The sequence below is a fragment of the Elephas maximus genome, chromosome 1 (genome assembly GCF_024166365.1).
Source record: "Elephas maximus indicus isolate mEleMax1 chromosome 1, mEleMax1 primary haplotype, whole genome shotgun sequence".
Taxonomy (NCBI): Eukaryota; Metazoa; Chordata; class Mammalia; order Proboscidea; family Elephantidae; genus Elephas; species Elephas maximus.
The window spans coordinates 99,835,721-99,857,707 of NC_064819.1; the positions used below are offsets into that span (position 1 = coordinate 99,835,721).

At 39.7% G+C, this 21,987-nt stretch overlaps 1 protein-coding gene across 1 annotated transcript; it reads right to left on the minus strand.

The window, feature by feature from the left end:
- Positions 1 to 18,272: 18,272 nt before the first annotated feature.
- Positions 18,273 to 18,608, minus strand: LOC126068644 (60S acidic ribosomal protein P1-like). The gene has a single exon (XM_049871416.1). The coding sequence runs from the start codon at positions 18,606 to 18,608 to the stop codon at positions 18,273 to 18,275; it is 336 nt and encodes a 111-aa protein (XP_049727373.1).
- Between the last annotated feature and the right edge of the window lie 3,379 nt (positions 18,609 to 21,987).

Below are 21,987 nucleotides of genomic sequence, written 5' to 3' on the forward strand. Positions count from 1 at the left end.
AAGGAGAAGGTAAGAATTCAAGCACCCAGCAATCTGTGAAAACCTGGGACAGGCATTGGAGTTTGCACAGGACATAGATAAAGAGCTTGAGCTAATTTCATTGCTCTCTCCAGTGTCACGGTTACCTGAGCCACTCCTTGGGCTATATATGGACCCTGATCTCAGGAGATGCTCCTTTTTTTTTTTTTTTTTTTATTGTACATTAGATGGAAGTTTATAGAGCAAATTAGATTGCCATTTGATAGTTTGTACATAAAGTGTTTCATAGCCTTGGCTTCATTCCCTGCAACATCTCAGCACTCTCCCTGTTTCCACCCTGGATTCCCTGTTTCCTTTCATCCTGATTCTCTATCGCCTCCTGCCTTCTCCTCTTTGCTTTTGGGCAAAAGTTGTCGTTTTGATCTCGTGTTATTGATTGTTCTAAGGAACATTTTCCTCTTGGGTGTTATTGCTTATCTTATGTGCATGTCTATTGTTTGGCTGAAAGGTGGTCTCCAGGAGTGGCTTCAATTCAGAAGGGTGTCATAGGGCCATAGTCTCAGAGGTTCCTCCAGTTTCTGTCAGACCAGTAAGTTTGTTTTTTTTTTTTGTAAATTTGATTTTTTGTTCTACGTTTTTCTCCTGCTCAATCCGGGACCCTCTGCTGTGATCTCAGTCAGACCCGTGGGTAGTGGTGGCCGTGCACCATCTAGTTCTTCTGGTCTCGGGATTGTGTAGGCTGTGGTTCCCGTGATCAATTTGTCCTTTGGACTAATTGCTCTCTTGAGTTTTTGGTTTTCTTCACTCTCTTTGGTCCGGATGGGAAGAGACAAATAATTGTGTCTCAGATGGCCACTCGCAAGCTTTTAAGACCCCAGATGCTACCCACCAAAGTAGGATGCAGAACATTGTCTTTATGAACTATGTTGTGCCAATTGACGTGGATGTCCCGAGTCTATGGTCCTTTGCCTTCGAGCCTAGGAACTTCTCACGAGGTGTTTGGTTATGTTTAAGAGGTTTCCCTGATTGTGCCCTTTGTGTGCTCTATTGTATATATTAATATATGAACAGCACCTACAGTCACGTATGTAGAAATATTCACCATCAGACCTGTATCCGCTGGTGGGTGTGCTCCTTTACACCCTCCCACACACCTTGGCATATTTATCCTCCTATGTATCCATTCATAAATTGTAGTGTGTTAATACTATTGTTGCAGGATTGTAGATGCTATAATAGTTGCCGTAGTTGCCCTTTATGCTTGTGTTCCTCTCAGTGTCTTCCTTTGCCTTGGTCATGTTGTGCTGACTTCCCCATATTGTGTAATGCCTTTCCCTTCACCAGTATTAACATGTGTCTCCTATCTCTTTGTTAATTTTCCCTCCCTCCCCCTCTCATCCCTGGTAACCATCAAAGAATTTTTTTTTTCTCTTTTCTGTGTGTGGAACTCTTGTTGCTGCTTTATAATAGCAGTCTCATACAATATTTGTCTTTTGTGATTGACTTCTTTCACTCAGCCTAATGTCTTCCAAAATTCATCCGTGTTGTGAGATGTTGCAGATTCTTCATTATTCTTTATCATTGAATAGTATTCCATTGTGTGTATATAAAAAAAAAAGTGTGTATAAACCACAGTTAATTCATTCATCTGTTGGTGGGCACTTAGGTTATTTCCATCTTTTTGCCATTGTGAGTAATGCTGCAGTGAACATGGGGGTGCATATGTCTATTCATGTCGCGGCTCTTATTTCTTTAGGGTATACACCTAGGAGGGGATTGCTATATCACATGGTATTTCTATTTTTAGCTTTTTGAGGAAGAGCCATACCATCTTCAATAGTGGTTGTGCCATTTTACATTCCCACTAGGAGTATATGAGTTCCAATCTCCCCACAACCTCACAATTTGTTATTTTTTGGGTTTTTTGTTTTGTTTTTGATTAGTACCAGTAATGTTGGAGTGAGATGGTATCTCACTGTGGTTTTGATTTGCATCTCTCTATTTGCTAATGATCACGAGCATTTCTTCATATGTTTGTTAGCTAGCTGAGCGTCTTCTTTGGTGAAGTGTCTGTTCATATCCTTTGCCCATTTTTGAATTGGATTGTTTTTGTTGTTGGTGTTGAGGTGCTGAAGTTTTCTATAAATTTTAGAGATTAGACCCTGGTCAGATATCTCATAGCCAATTGTTTTTCCCAATCTGTGGGTTCTCTTTTTACAGTTTTGGAGAAGTCTTTTGTTGAGCATAAGTGTTTAATTTTTTAGGAGGTCCCATTTATTTTCTACTGTGTGTGCATTTTTAGTTATGTTTGGTATTCTTTTTATGCCCTATATGAGGGCCCCTAGTGCTGTCCTTATTTTTTCCTCCATAGTTTTAGGTTTTCCATTTAGGTCTTTGATTCATTTTCAGCTAGTTTTTGTGTGTGGTATGAGGTTTCGTTCCTATTTCATTTTTCTACAGATAGATATCCAGTTTTGCCAGCACCATTTGTTGAAGAGACTGCTTCTTCCCCACTTAATTGACTTTGGTCCTTCGTCAAAAATCAGCTGTCTCCGTAGGTGGACGGATTTATGTCTGGTTTCTTAATTCTGTTTCATTGGTCTATGTGTCTGTCATTGTACCAACACCAGGCTGTTTTGACTACCATGGCTATGTAGTAGGTTCTGAGATCAGGTAGTGTGAGGACTCCTAATTTGTCTTCTTTAAAAATGCTTTACTTATTTGGGTCCTCTTTCCCTTTCATATAAAGTTAGTGATTAGTTTTTCCATCTCCTTAAAGCATGCTGTTGGGATTTGGGTTGGAATTGCATTATATCTGCATATTGCTGTCTTATTTATCTAGTGCTGCCATAACAGATATACTACAAGTGGATGGCTTTAACAAACAGAAATTTATTCCCAGAGTCTAGGAGGCTAGAAATCTGAATTCAGGGTGCCAGCTCCAGGGAAGGCTTTCTCTCTCTGTCAGCTCTGGGGGAATGTGGAAACCGAGTCTCTGACAGCTTAAAAATTTCCACCAAGGTTTTCCTCTGACTGCACAGTTTGCTGTTCTTTTTCTTTTCATTCACTTCCTAATGTCAGAGTTTCCTGTATTCATTTCCTGGGGCCGCCATGACAAAGTACCATAAATTGGGTGGCTTAAAACAATAGAAATTTACTCTCTCATAGTTCTAGAGGTTAGAATCCTCAAATCAATCAATCTTCCCCTGGTCTAGGAGCTTCTCAGCTCAGGGACCCCAGGTCCCAAGGATGTACTCCACTCCTGGCTCTTCGTGCGTGGTGGTAATGAAGTCCCTCTACTCTCTGCTAGCTTCTCTCTTTTATATCTCAAAAGAGATTGACTCAATATACAGCCTAATCCATTAGATTGAGTCCTGCCCCATTAACATAACTGCCTCTAATCCTGCCTCTTTAACATCATAGAGGTTAAGATTTACAACACATAGGGTAATCACATCAGGTTAGAAAACAGGTAGACAATACTGGGAATCCTGGCCTAGCCAAGTTGATACACTCTTTGGGGGGACACAATTCCATCCATAACAATAACTTTAGATAGTACTGAGACTTTCACAATGTTATGTCTTCCTGTCAAAGAGCATGGTATGTTTTTCCATTTATGTATGTCTCTTTCCGTTTCTTACAATAGTGTTTTGTAGTTTTCTTTGTATAAGTCTCTTACATCCCTGGTTAGATTTATTCCTAAGTATTTTATCTTTTGGGAAGCTATTGTAAACAGTATTGTTTTCCTGGTTTCCTTCTCAAAGTTCTCTTTGTTGATGTAGAGAAAGTCAACTGATTTTTGTATGTTGATCTTGTAGCCTCCCACTTTGCTGAATCCTTCTATTAGCTCCAGTAGCTTTTTTGAGGAATCTTTGGGATTTTCTATGTATAGGATCATGAACAAGGAGATGCTCCTTTTAAAAAGTTTCTGTGGCCAACTAATCTCGGAGCTGCCCTATAATTTATCCTGCTCTTGAATATTTACAATGCATATAAGCGTAGCAGCACTAAAGTTTACTCTTTTGTGAAGTACAGAAACAGCTTTAACTTTATATCACCCAATAGTTAATAAACTTATTTAACTATGGAACATTTGTTATCCTTTAACATCTATTAGCATAAGTGGAATACCTTTGAGGAAGCTCCGGAATAGCCTCTAAGGTATTTTTAGCTTTAATACTCTTAAAATTCTTTGCAAACATATGTTGTGAAGAAAATTGATCAAATCTAAGCTGAGGAAGAAGCAGGTTATAGAGAGCTTAAATCCAGACCAAGCAATTCAAAGGGCAGGGATGTTCAGGGATGTGGGGTGTGAGGATCTTCATTCTATTAGCATGAAATACCTCTCATAGGCATTATAGTTATCATTTTGCTACATGCTATCTAGGTGCTAGGCACTGTTATGAGCATTGTAAATATGTTATTTCTAATCTTCACACTGATTACAAAAGGTAATTGTTATTCCCATTTTACAGATGTGGAAACTGAGTCTCTGAGAGCTTAAAAATTTCCACCAAGGTTTTCCTCTGACTGCACAGTTTGCTGTTCTTTTTCTTTTCATTCACTTCCTAATGTCAGAGTTTCCTGTATTCATTTCCTGGGGCTGCCATGACAAAGTACCATAAATTGAGTGGCTTAAAACAATAGAAATTTATTCTCTCATAGTTCTAGAGGTTAGAATCCTCAAATCAAGGTGTCAGCAGGGCCAAACTCTCTCTGAAGGCTCTAGGGGAAGATCCTTCCTTGCCTCTTCCTAGCTTCTGGGGATTGCCACCTGTCCTAGGTGTTCCTTGGTTTATAGACACATGACTCCAGTTTCTGCCTTCATCACTGCATGGCGTTCTCCCTGTATCTCTGCATCTTCACATGGTGTTCTCCTCTCTGTTTTCACATCATCTTCCCTCTGTGTGTGTCTCTATGTCCAAATTTCCCTCTTGTTATAAGGACACCCTAATCCACTCTTAACGGATTACATCTGGAAAGATAGTATTTTCAAATAAGGTCACATTCTGAGGTTCTGGGTGGACGTGAGTTTTGGGGGAGATCCTATTCAAACCATTACAGTTCCCTTTTCTATTTACGCTCTCTTCTTAATGGTTAATTCTAATCTCATGGCTTTAAATACCATCTATATGTTGGTATATAACAAATGTGTATTTCTACCTTGGAGTTTTTCTCTGAATTTCAGACAACGCAACATCTTCACTTGAATGTTTTAGAAGCAAAAGTTGGAGGTTCTGCTTCCAATATTGGTGGAGTAGCTTGTATTGTATTATAATAATGATTAACTCCAGGTACAATTAAATACACAACTATTTGAAGGTACCGAGAGATCAAAAGCAGACAGAAACTAGAGAAAAGTCAACCATTGAAAGAAAGGAGCTGCAGTGGGTAAGATTTGTGATTACAAAGCTTTTTGCCTAAGGGCCCTCTTGGGTACATGGAAGCATGGGACAACCCGAATTCAAGCACTAAGCTGCAGTCTTACTGGTTTGACAAGTCAGAGAACGGTGTTTGGGACTGCCAGAAGAGCTGAAAGGAGATCCAAGAAAGGAAGAAACCCCAGACTGGGGAGCATAAAAGTGCAAATAAAATGTGAGCAAATCCTTGGCTGGCTCCTGACCTATGCGTGTTGTTATTAGGTGCCGTCGAGTCGATCACCAGGTCTTTCTCCCATAGAGCCACTGGGTGGGTTTGAGCTGGCAACCTTTCAGTTGGCAGCCCAGTGGTTAACCATTGCCTCACCAGGGTTCCTATGCATATGCAGGGGATACTTCAAAGCCCAGGAGTAAGCAACCAGAAAGCAATAGCTAGAAGGCGGAAAGAACTGAGCGAAAATTTTAGCTGCTGCCCATCTCAGGGATTACAGATTTTGGAATTTTAGGCCCGTCAAGTTAACTGCTTGGTAGAAATAAACACTCTTTTATGGGAGATAATAGAATCCACATTCTCTATAATGTATCATTTACAATGTCCAGCATAAAACACAAAACAAAAAACTAAACTTGCAAAGAATCAAGGAAATGTGATCCATAGTTAAGAGAAATGTAATGCCAATCCTGAGATGACTCAGATATTGCAATCAGCAGACAAAGATTTCAGAACAGCTATTTTAAGTATGTTCAAGCACTTAAAAGAAAATATAGTCAAAATTTATGAACAGATGGGTAATTTCAGCAGAGAAATAGGAAGTATAAAAAAGAGCCAAATGACAATTCTAGAATAAAAAAGCACAATATCTGAAATGAAAAATTTACTAGGTAAGCTTAACACCATATTGGAGACAGAAGAAGAAAGAGTGAATTTGAAAAACAATTGATAAAACTTATACCAATCTGAAGAACAAAGAGGAAAAAATAACGGAAAAAGTAACAAAAGCTTTAATGACTTATAGGACAGTATCAAGTAATCTAAAATACATGTAATTCAATTCTTATAAGGAGAGGAGATAGACACTGGGGCAGAAAAACTCTGTGAAGAAATAATGGTCAAAAATTTGCTGATGAACATAATCTTACAGATCCAAGAAGCTCACCAAACTCCAGGCTTGATAAATACAAAGAAAATCACTCCTGAAACACATCATTATCAACTTACTAAAAAATCAAATATAAAGAGAAAATCTGGAAAGTGGCCAAGAAAAACAATGTACAACGTGTTCTATACAGGAGACTGATGGTAGAAATTTCAGCGGATTTCACTCAGAAACAATGGAGGCCAAGAGATAATAGAAGGCCTTGTGTGTGTGTGAAATATATATGTAATGAACATTTAACATTTTAACATTCTTCTCATGTACAGTGACATTAACTTATATTCATCATGTTGTTCAGCCATCACCCTTATCTGTTCCTGAAAATTTCCATCATAGAATGCCATTTTTAATGTGATAAAAGTAAAAACCTGTCAGCCCAGAATTGTATATCCAGCAAAAATATTCTCCAAAAATAAAGATGGAATGAAGATAGTTTAGAGAAAGACAAAAATTAGGAAACTCACCAGTAGTGCATGCGCACTATAAGAAATGTTAAAGCCAGTTTTTGAGGCTTGTCTTAGCCTAGGTTCTCTAGAGAAGCAAAACCAGTGAAGTGTATATAAATGTATATAGAGAGAAATTTGCTTCTAGGAAATGGCTCATGCAAACACGGGGGCTGGCAGGTCCCAAATCAGTGGGTCAGGCAACAGGCTGAAGACCACTGCTGGCTCACATGGTTGCAGGGGCTGACAAACACAAAATCTGCAGGTCAGGGTGCAAGACAGAGACTTTGTTAGGTTTAGGTCTCAAGAACTGTGGGTCAGGTGGCAAGAAGAGTGTAGGGTGGAGAAAGTGAACAAGTTTTGCCAGAACATACCTTTACATACTGGAGACAGGCCACACCCCCAGGAAACTCCCCTTTCAACTGATTGGCTGCTCACATCAGGTCACAAAATGGAAGGTGATTACCTAGTGTCTGCCAAACCACTGAGTATTACAGCCTAGCCAAGTTGACACATAACATTAATCATCTCAAGGCTGAAGGAGAAATGACAACAAATGAACTCTTGAATCTCTAGGAAGGAATTAAGAGCATTAGAAATGGTAAAATGTGAGTAAATTTTAAAAAATGTATTTCTGTGTGTATATATATTTATTTCCATAAATGTATACAGTAAAACCTGAGAAAGCCAGTACTTGTGTAAGGCAGAAACCTGTCAGAGACAGAAAACTCAAATATTTCCCACTAACAGAGAGCAATAGAAAAGCAGTAAGACTGCATACTGTCAAAAGTGGAAAACTTGCGAGACCTGGAAAAACAAGGCAGCCCCGTTGAGTTCCAGCTCTCATAAGTGTGTATATATATATATATTTTTCTCTTAATTTCTTTAAAAATATATGGATATTTAAAGCAAGGAATATACCACTACACTGTGGCATTTATAACATATATAGATGTGATATACATGAGAACTTTAGCACAAACGACAGGATAGAATAAATGGAACTATACTGTTGCAAGATTCTTATGTTTTATGTAATGTGACACAATATTAACTCTAAGTAGACTCTAATAAGTTAAGGATGGGTATTATAATTTCTAGAGCAATCACTATAAAATAATGCAAAATAACAACTAAAACAGGACGATGAGACATTCAATTAACCCAAAAGAAGACAGGGAAGAAGAAACACAGATGGAAGAAATAGAAAATAAAGGGAAAATGATAGACCTACACCCAACCTGAGGCTGCTTGATATTCAGCTACTGTTCTCAGCTCCTCTGTAAAGCAGAACTTCCGCACTGCTCTGGTGGTACGCCTCGGGTACAGGTACCAGAAGTCTGAGCGGTTGCATCTGATTGTTTTGGAGAGGACAATTGTCCTAAGGCAACTGAGAAGCAAAAGCAAAACTCAGACTGCTTCTCTTTACCCTCCACACCTGCTGGTTGTCCTTGCCCTACTCTCGCTGCACATTAATCCAAACAGCCCAACACAATGTTACAGAGAAGCGGAGACATAGGCAACCTTGACTTATTTCAAAAGAAATGCTTCTAAAATGTTGTCATTAAGCGTGATATTTGCTGGATGTTTTTGATGCATACATTTTATCAGGTTAAAAAAAGTTCATCTTTTTCCTAGTTGCTAGTTTTTAAAAAAATCACAAATGAGTGTTAAATTGTATTAAATGACTCTTCTGTAAAAGTGATCATGTGGGTTTTTCCTCCTTAAATCTGTTAATATAATAAATATATTGATAGATTTTATAATGTTAAACTAGCCTTAGATTCCTATGGCAAAGCCTCCTTGGTCATGGTATACACACATACACGAGCACACAGACACTTAAGTTTACAAGTGCGATCAGGGAGCCATTTTCCTTTCTCATACTAAATCCATACAGATGACTTTGGTATCTCTCTCTCTTCTCGGGAAAGGTTTGTATATTTGCATAAGAATGAAATGATGTGTCTTTTCCATGTTTGGAAGAAATAGCTTATTATATCATTTGTGTGTCTTGGGTGTGTGTGTATGTATGTCGATTTTCAATTCCTAATTTGATTTTCTTGGTTATAGTCTATTCCATTTTTCTATTTCATTTTTGTGACTATCATTAGGAATACTTTGGGCTGTAAGCAACCAAAAACGTAACTGTTGTTGTTAGGTGCCTGTCAAGTCCTAACAACTGCATGTAACAGAGTAGAACTACCCCTAGGGTTTGCTAGGCTGTATAAGGGAGCAGATTGCTTGGTCTTTCTCATGGAGAGGCTGAGTGGGTTCGAATCACCAACGTTTTGGTTAGCAGCTGAGCTCTTAACCATTGCACCACCAACCCAACCAATCCCTTGCTGTCAAGTCGATTCCGACTCACAGTGACCATGAAAGACACAGTAGAACTGCCCTATAGGGTATCCAAGGCTGTAAATCTTTACAGAATTAGGCTGCCACATCTTCCTCCCACAGAGCTGCTGGTGAGTTCCCACCGCCAACCTTTTGGTTAGCAGGCGAGTGCTTAGCCACTGTGCCACCAGGGCACCTTAAAAACTTCCTTCAGTCTTTTTACTCTTCTTTATCCTCCACTTGGAAACCCTGGTGGTGTAGTGGTTAAGTGCTATGGCTGCTAACCAACGGGTTGGCAGTTTGAATCCACCAGGCGCTCCTTGGAAAGAAACTCTATAGGGGCAGTTCTACTCTGTCCTATGGGGTCACTGTGAGTTGGAATCAACGGCACTGGGTTTGGTTTGTTTTGTTTTATCTTCAACTCGTTGGCTTGTCACCTCATGGCCTCAAGTTGGCTGCAGCACTTCTAGGTTCTCTCTCTTTATCAACTTTTACCTCCACCAGACTAAGTTCAGCACAACTAGATGGTGCCTGGCTACCACCACTGAGTGCTCTGACGGGGATCACAATAGAGGGTCCCAGACATAGCTGGGGAAAAATGTAGAACAAAACTCTAACTCACAGAAAAAAAAAGACCAGACTTACCAATCTGAGAAACTGAAGAAGCCCCAAGAGTATGGCCCCTGGACACACTTTTAACTCAGTACTGAAGTCACTTCTGATGTTCACCCTTCAGCCAAAGATTAGACAGGCCCGTAAAACAAAACGAGACTAAGTGGGCACACCAGTTCAGGGGCAATGACTAGAAGGCAGGAGGGGACAGAAAGACTGGTAACAGGAAACCCAGGTTCAAGAAGGGGAGAGTATTGACCTCTTGTGGGTTGGCAACCAATGTCACAAAACAATATATGTATTGTTTAATGAGAAACTAATCTGCTCTGTAAACCTTCATCTAAAGTACAAAAAACAAAAACAAAGAATCAACTTTTGGCTTCACTGATCTTTTTTATTATTTATTTTTTGTTTTCTTTTTCATTAGTTTCTGCTCCTAGCATATTCCCTTCCTTGTTCTTTCATGTTTATTTTATTGTTTTTTTCTAACTTCTTAAATTTGATATTTAACTCATTAGTTTTCAGTTTTACTTCTTTTTTAATACATGCATTTGAGTCTATGAATTCACCTCTAAGCTGCATCCCACAAGACTTGATATGTGGTATTTCAATTATTGTTTGATAGTAATCATTTTTCTAAACATTTATTATGATTTCTTTCTGGGCCCTTAAATTATTTATAATCATCTATTACACATCCAAACACTGAAATTTTAAGCCTGTCCTTTTGTTATTCATTTGTAATTCAATTGCATTGTGTCAATGAACATGGCTATGTATGCTAATGATTTTTTGATATTTGTTGAGATTATCTTGATGATCAAGTTCATGGTCAATTTTCATAAATGTTTTATGTGTGCTTGAGAAGAATACACATTCCTTGACTGATAAATTTAGAGTCCTCCATCTGTCTTTTTCACTTCTGTACTCTCAATGCCTCATACAGTGCCTGGCACAGAGTAGAGGTTCAATAAATATTCCTTGAATGAATGAATGAAGACACTGTGTAGATACTTTAAAGGATTACGTTTATCTATAAGAGAAAAACTCAATAACGGTGACTTAAACAGAAGAGAAGCTTTTCAACAGATGAATGAATAAATAAAATGTGGTGTATACATACATGGAATATTACTCAGCCATAAAGAGAATGAAGTCCTGATACATGCTACAAACATGGATGAACCCTGAAAACATTATGCCGAGGATATAAGTCAGTCACAAAGGGACAAATACTGTATGATTCCACTTATATGAGACATTTAGGATAGGCAAATATATACAGACCAAAGTTTATTAGTGGTTACCAGGGCTCGGGGTGGAGGGGAGGGGAGGAATACTGCTTAAAGGATGCTGAGCTTCTTCTGTTAAAGAAATACTTGGAAACAGAAAATGGTAATGGTTGAACAACATGATAAAGATAACTAATGCCCCTGAACTGCACACATGAAGAATGTTGAAATGGCAACTTGTTTCTTACACATGTAATTACCACAACATAACAACAACAACAAAATCAAAAGACAGAGAGAGAGACTTTGTTTTCCCTTCCCTATATATGTCAGTTTGTCATACTGTGGGGGCTTACATGTTACTATGATGCTGGGAGCTATGCCACTGGTATTCAAATACCAGCAGGGTCACCCATGGGGCAGAGATTTCAGCTGAGCTTCCAGACTAAGATAGATTACGAAGAAGAACCTGGTGGTCTACTTCTGAAAAAAATTAGCCAGTGAAAATCTTATGAATAACAGCAAAACATTGTCTGACACAGTGCCAGATGAGCCCCTCAGGTTGGAAGGCATTCCAAAGACGACTGGGGAAGTGCTACCTTTTCAATGTAGAGTTGACCTTAATGATGGGGATGTAGTCAAGCTTTCCAGACCTTCATTTGCTGATGTTGCATAAATCAATGTGAGAAGAAGCAGCTGCAAACATCCATCAATAATTGGAGTGTGGAATTTGCAAAGTATGAATCTAGGAAAACTGGAAACTGTCAAAAACGAAATGGAATGCAAAAGCATCCTAGGTATTAGTGAGCTGAAATGAACTGGTATTGGGCATTTTGAATCAGACAATCATATAGTCTACTACGCCAGGAATGACAACTTGAAGAGGAATGGAGTCGCATTCATTGTCAAAAAGAAGATTTCAAGATCTATCCTGAAGTACAACACTGTCAATGATGGGATAATATCCATATGCCTACAAGGAAAATCAGTTAATACGACTATTATTCAAATTTACGAACTAACCACTAAGGCCAAAGAGAAGAAAGTGAAGATTTTTACCAGCTTTTGCAGCCTGAAATTGATTGAATATGCAGTCAGGATGCACTAATAATTACCGGTGATTGGAATGCAAAAGTTGGAAACCAAGAAGAAGAACTGGTAGTTGGAAACATGGCCTTAGTGATAGAAATGATGCCAGAGATTGAATGATAGAATTTTGCAAGACCAATGATTTTTTTCATTGAAAACACCTTTTTCAACAACATAAACAGCAACTATATACACAGACCTGCCCAGATGGAATACACAGGAATCAAGTCGACTATACCTGTGAAAAGAGACAGTGTGAAAGTTAAATATCATCAGTCAGAACAAGACCAGTGACTGTGGAACAGACCATCAGTTGCTCATATGCAACTGAAGCTGAAGGAAATTAGAACAAGTCCCCAAAAGCCAAAGTACAACCCTGAGTATATGCCACCTGAATTTAGAGACAGTCTCAAGAAGAGATTTGATGTATTGAACACTAACGAGCGAAGACCAGACAAGTCATGGGATGACATCAAGGACATCATACATGAAGAAAGCAAGAGGTCATTAAAAAGACAGAAGAGAAAGAAAAGACCCAAATGGATGTCAGAAGAGACTCTAAAACTGGCTCCTGAATGTCGAATAGCTAAAACGAATGGAAGAAATGATGAAGTAAAACAGCTCCACAGATTTCAAAGGGCACCTGGAGGAGACAAAGTAAAGTATTATAATGACACGTGTAAAGACCTGGAGTTAGAAAACCAAAAGGGAAGAACAGACTCAGAATTTCTCAAGCTGAAAGAACTGAAGAAAAAATTCAAGCCTCAAGTTGCTATAGTGAAGAATTCCATGGGCAAAATACTGACTGACACAGGAAGCATCAAAAGATGGAAGGAATACGCAGAGTCACTGCACCAAAAAGAATTGGTGGATGTTCAATAATTTCAGGACGTAGCATATGATCAAGAACCGATGATTCTGAAGGAAGAAGTCCAAGCTGCACTGAAGACATTGGTGAAAAACAAGGCTACAGGAATTGATGGAATATCAATTGAGATGTTTCAACAAATGGATGGAGCAATGGAAGTAATCACTCTTCTATGCCAAGAAATATGGAAGACAGCTACCTGGCCAACTGACTGGAAGAGATCCATATTTATGCCTATTCCAAAGACAGGTGATCCAACCGAACATGGAAATTATCAGATAATATCATTAATATCACACGGAAGTAAAATTTTGCTAACGATCATTAAGAAGCGGTTGTAGCAATACATCAACAGGGAACTGCCAGAAATTAAACCCGGATTCAGAAGAGGATGTGGAACAAGGGATATCATTGTTGATGTCAGATAGATTTTGGCTGAAAGCAGAGAATACCAGAAAGATGTTTACCTGTGTTTTATTGCCTATGCAAAGGCATTTGTCTATGTGAATCATAACAAATTACGGAGCACTGCAAAGAATGGGAATTCCAGAAGACTTAAGTGTGCTCATGAGCACCCTGTATATAGATCAAGAGGCAGTCATTCAAATAGAACAAGGGGAAACTGCACAGTTTAAAGTCAGGAAAAGTGTACATCAGGGTTATATTCTTTCACCATACTTATTCAATCTGTATGCTAAGCAAATAATCTGAGAAGCTGGACTATATGAAGAAGAATGGAGCATCAGGACCGGAGGAAGATTCATTAACAATCTGCCTTATGCAGATGACACAATCTTGCTTGCTGAAAGGAAGAGGACTTGAAGCACTTATTGATGAAGATCGAAAACCGCAGCCTTCAGTATGGATTACACCTCAATATAAAACAAAAATCCTCATAACTGGACCAATACACAACATCATGATAAATAGAGAAAAGATTGAAGTTGTCAAGGCTTTCATTTTATTGGATCCACAATCAACACCCATGGAAGCAGCAGTCAAGAAATCAAATGACATATTGCATTGGGCGATTCTGCTGCAAAGATCTCTTGAAAATGTTAAAAAGCAAAGATGTTATCTTGAAGACTAAGGTGCGCCTGACCCAAGCCATGATGTTTTCAATTGCCTCATATGGTATGCGAAAGCTGGGCAATGAATAACAAAGACGGAAGAACTGATGACTCTGGATTATGGTGTTAGTGAAGAATATTGAATATACCATGGACTGCCAAAAGAATGAACAAATCTGTCTTGGAAGTATGGCCAAAATGTTACTTAGAAGCGAGGGTGGGGAGACTTCGTCTCACGTACTTTGGACATGTTGTCAGGAGGGACCAATCCCTAGAGAAGGACATCATGCTTGGTAAAGTAGGCGGTTAGCAAAAAAGAGGTAGACCCTCAATGAGATGGATTGACACAGTGGCTGCAACAATGGGCTCAAGCATAACGATGCTCATGAGAGTGGCGCAGGACTAGGCAGTGTTTCTTTCTGTTGTACATGGGGTCGCTATGACCAACTTGACAGCATCTACAACAACAGCAACAATATGAAAGAACTCTAAAGGTAGGCAGTCCTGGGCTGGAATGGCAATTCCATGGTCATTGGCAATGCAGGCTTCTTCCATCTTGTTGCTCTGCCATTGCTAGTGTGTCAACTCATGGTCTAAAGTGGCTACTTAAGGCAGCAGGAAGGAAGAGAGAAGAATAATGGCATACTCCTTTCCTTTTAAAGAGACTAGCTGAAAGTCCCCAAAAATGCTTCTACTTAAATATTACTGGCCAGAGTTTAGTTACATGTCCATGCCATGCTGCAATTGAGTGCATTGCAGTCTTAAGTAAAATCAGTGTTATCTTCTTAAGGAAAGAAGACAATGGATATAGACATAGGTAACTATCAGCCTCTGCCAGTAGAGCTTACACAACAATTGGGGATGCACAAAAAATGTAAAGAAATAGAGAACCAAGACTACTTACAAAACAGAAGCTAATATTAATTAAAAATGTTTTTGAAAAGAAGAATCAAATTCCACGTGGCCTTTCCACCCCCTCCCCAAATCCCTAGTCTTCTGAACAGAAGGTCCAAATCAGTCCTACAGGATAAAAGAGAGACTTAACTTTTCTTAGGGATTTGGGTGTGAATACTGAGGAGGATGGGGCATTCAGGCCAGAGACAACTAGAAATAATGGTTAGGCACCTTTTCCAGTCCAGGACTTCCACTTTCCTACCTCTGACCTTTACTCACTGCTGCTGTTTTCACTCTTGAATTTCGTGGCTTAGACTTTAAGATCAAGATGTATTTTCACAGTAAAGGATTGTCTCGGGCAGCCCATCACCATTTTCACTCAAACACATTTTCATAGTCATTCTCAAAGGACTATGTAAGTTGAAAATATATCACAGCTATGATTTCTTTTCTATAAGTCAAAGTCCAGTAGGTGGTACCATAAAGCCATCATCTCAACATGTTTATTTTTGTAGTTTCAGCATTTAAATGAATAAATAATATTACGGATTGAATTGTCTTCCCCCAAAACACGTGTTGAAGTTCTAACCCCTGTACCTATGTGAATGTGACCTTGTTTGGAAAGTCTTTCTTTGAAAACGTTGGAAACCCTGGGTGGTACTCGGCTGCTAATAGAAAAGTTGGGAGTTCGCATCCAGTCAGAGGGGCCTCAGAAGCAAGACCTAGTGATTTGCTTGCAGAAAATCAGCCACTGAAAACCCTCTGGAGCACAGTTCTACTCTGACACACATGGCATTGCCATGAGTTGGAGTTGACTCGACAGCAACTTGTGGCTTTTGAAAACGTTATCATTTAAGTTAACGAGGCCATACTGGAGTAGGGTGAGTCCTAACCCCTTCTGTGTAGTGTCATCTAAAAGGGGAGAACAGACAGGGAGACAGAGTCCCACAGGGGGAACACACCATGTGAAGACAGATCTACAAGCAGCAAAGGAAGACCAAGGGTTGCTGCCAGAAACCAGAAGCTGGGAGAGAGACATGAGCCCTCAGAAGGAATCAACATGGTCGATACCCTCATTTGAACTTCTAGCTTCCAGAACTGTGAGACGATAAATTTCTGTTCTTTAAAGCCACCTACTTTGTGACTTTTTGTTACTGCAGCCTTAGTAGCTAAAGAAGAGTACCATTTTAAAATTAACTTTCACTGTAATTTTGGTACCATATGATAGTTAAGACACACTTTCCCTGAGATTCCGGAAATATGCCCTTTGGATTTACAACTACGAATTGCCAGGTCTTTTTATGTGAAAATAATTCCTTATCAAATATCCTCTCACCTCCCCCTCTCCCTAAAAAATTCTACCAATGTTTAAAAGCAATGCTTTTGAGTACTTACAAACTCACTCACCTGACTTGAAATTTTTGGCTTTTCATTCTTCTTCACAGTATGACAGTCCCTTGACTTCATTTCAGAAACTTTCGGACTGTTTGTTCTAGTTCTCCCTATTTTTGCAATCACATTCCTGAATCCCTTATTTCTCAGGAGCCAGTTTTTTTCCCTCTCAGGCAATTGTCTCCCAGGGTCAACAAAGGCCCGCTACTTTCTCACTTTTCAAGTATCTCTGGTCTTGTAGCTGCGTCCTCTGACTTTTGGATAGTCATCATGTCACTCTTTAATCCTCAAAACATTGCCACGGAAGCTAAAAGGAAGCAAAGTGAATGATATTGAGGTAAGGTTATGGGTTGAATTGTGTCCCCCCAAAATGTGTGTCAACTTGGCTAGGCCATGATTCCCAATATTGTGTGGTTCTCCACCATTTTGTGATCTAATGTGATTATGCTATGTGTTGTAAATCCTACCTCTATGATGTTAATAAGGCAGGACTAGAGGCAGTTATGTTAATGAGGCAAGACTCAATCTACAGGATTAGGTTGTAGCTTGAGTCAATCTCTTTGGAGATAGAAAAGAGAATTGAGCAGAGAGGAGGGAAACCTCATATCACCAAGGAGGAAGAGCTAGCAGCAGAGTGCATCCTTTGGATCTGGGGTGCCTGCACTGAGAAGCTCCTAGACCAGGGAAAGATTGATGACAAAGACCTTCTGCCAGAGCCCACAGAGAGAGAAAGCCTTCCTCTGGAGGTGGTGCCCTGAATTCGGCCTTCTAGCCTCCTAGACTGTAGAGAATAAATTTCTGCTTGTTAAAGCCATTCACTTGTGGTATTTCTGTTGTAGCAGCACTAGATAACTAAGACAGGTAATATTCCTTGGTTTCCTTACCCAACCTCAGGAGATAAAAGAGCAAACACTTCCCCAGGTTTGTAATTATAGCCTATTTGAAGTAAATTTACATGTGGTGGTCATCAGTTAATTAATGGATTTCTTTACTGATTTTTCTTGCAGCCTTAACAATTGACTTCTATAAGAAAAGGTTTCAGTTACGGAATTTAAATGGACAACATGGCATATCAGAAAGGAAAAATTAACAGGTTTCCACCCATTTGACTTTTATTCCTGTAACTGAGTAATTTGAATTTCTAATAGCTCTAACAATCACAGTTTTATTTTATTTGAAAATAATGGTAGTAAGAAATGTGTTTGTTGGACTTGTAAGCTCATTGATTTTGTAAACACCCGCTGGCTTTGATTACATATGCTTCTTACAAAGTAACCCACTAAATCATTCATACAATTTCCGTCTGATGTGCTTAATTTAAACAAGTTGAGGCAAAGAGTGAGTATTAGTATCCTAGGGCTGCCATAACAAATTACCACAACTGGGTGGCTTAAAACAACGGAAATTCATTCTCTCACATTTCTGGATGCTGCCACTTATCAGTTGCCATTGAGTTGATTCTAATTTATGGTGACCCCGTGTGTGTCAGAGTACATCTGTGTTCCATATGGTTTTCAATAGCTGATTTTTTGGAAGCAGATGACCAGGCCTTTCTTCTGAGGCACCTCTGGGTGGTGACTTGAACATCCAGACTTTCAGTTAGCAGCCCAGTATGTTAAACATTTGCACCACCAAGAGACTCCTAGAGAAGTCCAAAATCAAGGTGTCGGCAGGGCCATGCTCCCTCTGATGGTTCTAGGGAAGAATCCTTCCCAGCTTCTGGTATTTGCCAGCAATCCTTGGCCTTCCTTGGCTTGTAGCTGCAATTTCTCATTTTTTAGGAGTTCAGTTTTTTATTCAATATGTTACAAAAGGGGTCTAGGAAAAAATATCAAAGCCCATGTCTTCATTGGACTCTCCAGTGTCTTCTTTCTTTGCTTCCACTTTCTCCTCAGCTGGGCTGCAGCGGTGGAGGGGGCAGGGCACCCACTGGTGCAGAGCCCATGCTGGGGCAGGCCCATCAGCCTCCACATTGCAGATGAGGCTCCCGACGTTGATGTTGGTCAGGGCCTTTGCAAATGAGCTGGGCCAGAAAGGTTCAACATTTATACCCGCTGCTTCAACGAGGGCATTGATCTTATCCTCCAGGACCATTACCTCATCACGCAGGATGAGGGCCAAGTAGATGCAGGTGAGCTTGGAGACCGAGGCCATGGTTCCAGTGACTGTTGGGCTGCCCACTACCGGGTGCAGTGCTTGTTGCTGGATGAAGTGAGGGCTGCAGGACCCTGAGGAAACACGACGTCATTCCAATTTTTTCCTCCATTTTCACGTGGCCATGCTCCCTCTGTATGTCTTCAAATCTCCCTCTCCTTCTAAGAAACCAGTCTTTGGATTAGGGCCCACCCTATTCCAGGATGATCTCATCTTAACTTAATTATGTCTGCAAATATCCTATTTCCAAACAAGGTCACATTCACGGGTACCAGAGGTTAGGACTTCAACATATCTTTTTGGGGGGACACAATTCAGGCCACAACAGAGTACATGCTATAGGTCTAAGGTCTAAAAGTCAAATTCAGAGGAGATACGCTAGGAGAGAAAACCATCAGCCAAAACATGCTTCAGGAAGAACAGTTAGGGTGTGTGTGAGCGTGGTTATAGCTTTGAAGGGCTACTTCAGACTGGACCTTCAAAGAGAAGTAGGTCTAAATATGCTTAACTTTAGCCCTGAAAAAAATAATCAGGAAAATTAAAAAAAACAAATCCTCAATATGAACTAAAGGGACTTATCAAAGTGATTGAGTGAAAGTGAAAAGCACAACAATCACTGCTGAGGGTAGGTGGTGTTGTGGGTGGAATTGTGTCCTCAAAAAGGATGTGTTGAAGTCCTAACCTCTGGTACCTGTGCATGTGACCAGGGTATACTATTGTTTGTTTTATAGGCTTGTCTAATCTTTGGCTGGAAGATGGACTTCTGGAATAGCTTCAGTTCTGAGTTAGCAGGGTGTCCCAGGGCCATAGTCTCCGGGTTTTCTCCAGTCTCTGTCAGACCAGTAAGTCTAGTCTTTTTTTTTTTTTTTTTGGTGAATCCGAATTTTCTTTTACATTTTTCTCCCCTTCTGTCCAGGACCCTCTATTGTGATCCCTGTCAGAGCGATTGGTGGTAGTAGCCAGGAACCACCCAGTTCTTCTAGGCTCAGTCTGGTGGAGGCTGTGGTTCATGTGGTTGTTTAGTCCTTTGGGTAATATTTTTCTTGTGTCTTTGGTTTTCTTTAATCTCCTTTGCTCCAGATGGGATGAGACCAATAGATGTATCTTAGATGGCCACTCACAAGCTTTTAAGACCCCAGACGCTACTCACCAAAGTAAGATGTAGCACATTTTCTTTATAAACTATGTTATGCCAATGGACCTAGATGTCTCCTGAGACAACGGTTCCCAGCCCTCAGCCCCAGTAACTCAGTTCCCTCAAGGTGTCTGGATGTGTCTAGGAAGCGTCTATGACTTTGCCTTGGTCAAGTTGTGCTGACTTCTCCTGTATTGTGTGTCATTTTTCCCTTCACCAAAGTTGCCGCTTGTCTACTGCTAGCTAGTGATTTTCCCTCCCCAGCCTTCCCCTCCCTCATAACCATCAAAGATTGTTTTTTTTCTGTATGTAAACCTTTTCTTGGGTTTTTATAATAGTGGTCTCATACAATATTTGTCCTTTTGTGATTGACTTACTTCACTCAGCATAATGCTCTCCAGATCCACCCATGTTTCACAGATTCAGCATTGTCCTTTAATGTTGTATACTATTCCATTATGTGTATGTATTGTAATTTGTTTATCCATTCATCTGTTGGTGGGCATTTAGGTTGTTTCCATCTTTTTGCTGTTGTGAGTAATGCTTCAGTGAACATGAATGTGCATGTGTCTATTTGTGTGACAGCTTCTTTTTTTTCTAGGATATATTCCTAGTAGTGGGGTGGCTGGATCATATGGAATTTCTATTTCTAGATTTTTAAGGGGGAACCATATCGTTTTCCATAGTGTTTGTACCATTTTACATTCCCACCAGCAGTGCATAAGCATTCCAATCTCCCTGCACCTCTCCAACATTTGTTATTTTGTTTTTTGTTTTTTTTTTAGTGCCAGTAATGTCAGGGGTGGGAGAGGAGATGGTATCTCATTGTAGTTTTGATTTGCATTTCTCTAATGGCTAATGATCACGAGCATTTCCTCATGTGTCTCTCAGCCAACTGAATGTCTTCACTGGTGCAATGTCTGTTGCTGAGGTGTTGAAGTATTCCATAGATCTTAGAGATTAGACCTGGATATGTCATAGCCAAAAATTTTTTCCCGGTCTGTAGGTTCTCTTTTTACTCTTTTGGTGAAGTCTTTTGATGAGCCTAAGTGTTTAATTTTGGGGAGGTCCCAGTTATCTAGTTTATCTTCTGGTGTTTGTGCATTGTTAGTTATGGTTTGTATTCTATTTATGCCATGTATTAGGGCCCCTAGCGTTGTCCTGTTTTTTCTTCCATGATCTTTCTCATTGTAGGTTTTATATTCCCCAGATTCTTTTATGTGCATCCCAGTGTGACATTTCTTATGTGGAGAACCACAGGCAATGGATCCGCCTGCTCTGTCATCTAGTTCATACCTAAATGCCTGTAAATGTCAGTTTCTAGTTCATTCTTTGTTAAAGAGGATATGACAAAGGGACTCGAGATAAAAGAATATGAGAGTTTTTCAGAAATTTTACATATGGACTGCTACTGACTAGGGTCATCCCTGTCATCTCTGGCTCACTTGGCCAGCCCTTTTGTGTTAGAAGGGTACAAGTCTCAACACAGTGGGTGGAAGCCTTTAATACAACACCAATGTTTTATTATTTATTTGGCTCGTATATACTTTTTCCTTCACTGTCATTGATAATATTACATTTATTAGCACAATTTTTTTTTTTTTAATTTAAGGCCCTTTTTTTCTGAAAATCCGTTCACTAGATTGAGGCAAAAATTGTTCCTCGTATTAGTGGCCATGTAAATGCAATAGGATGATGGTTTCTTCTTTTCTGATACCTCTTTACACTAAAACAAATTGGACAGTGAGACTATTTTATTTCTCTAATAGTAACTTATACCAAATTCATTCCCTTTGTTCATTTAAGGAACGCTGGTGGTGCAGCAGTTAAAGCACTCAGCTTCTAACCAACAGGTCAGTGGTTCGAAAGATGTGGCGGTCTGCTTCCATAAAGATTACAGCCTTGGAAACCCTGTGGGACAGTTCTACCCTGTCCTATAGGCTTGGTATGAGCCAGAATTGACTTAAGACAGTGGGTTTTTGTTGTTGTTGTTCATTACTAAGTATGGTGCCAGAGAAAGAAAATATAAAGGCAAAAGGACAGGTTCATTTTGAAATGAAATACTTACAATCAAGGGGTGGGGATGGCCACAGGCAATAAACACATGGTTATAGTTCTGTGTGTTAAGACATGATAGACATAGCTCTGAACACATATTTATAGGGTGTTATAGGAGAACAGTGGTGTAGTGGTTAAGAGCTACGGTTGCTAACCTAAAGGTCAGTAGTTTGAATCCACCAGGCA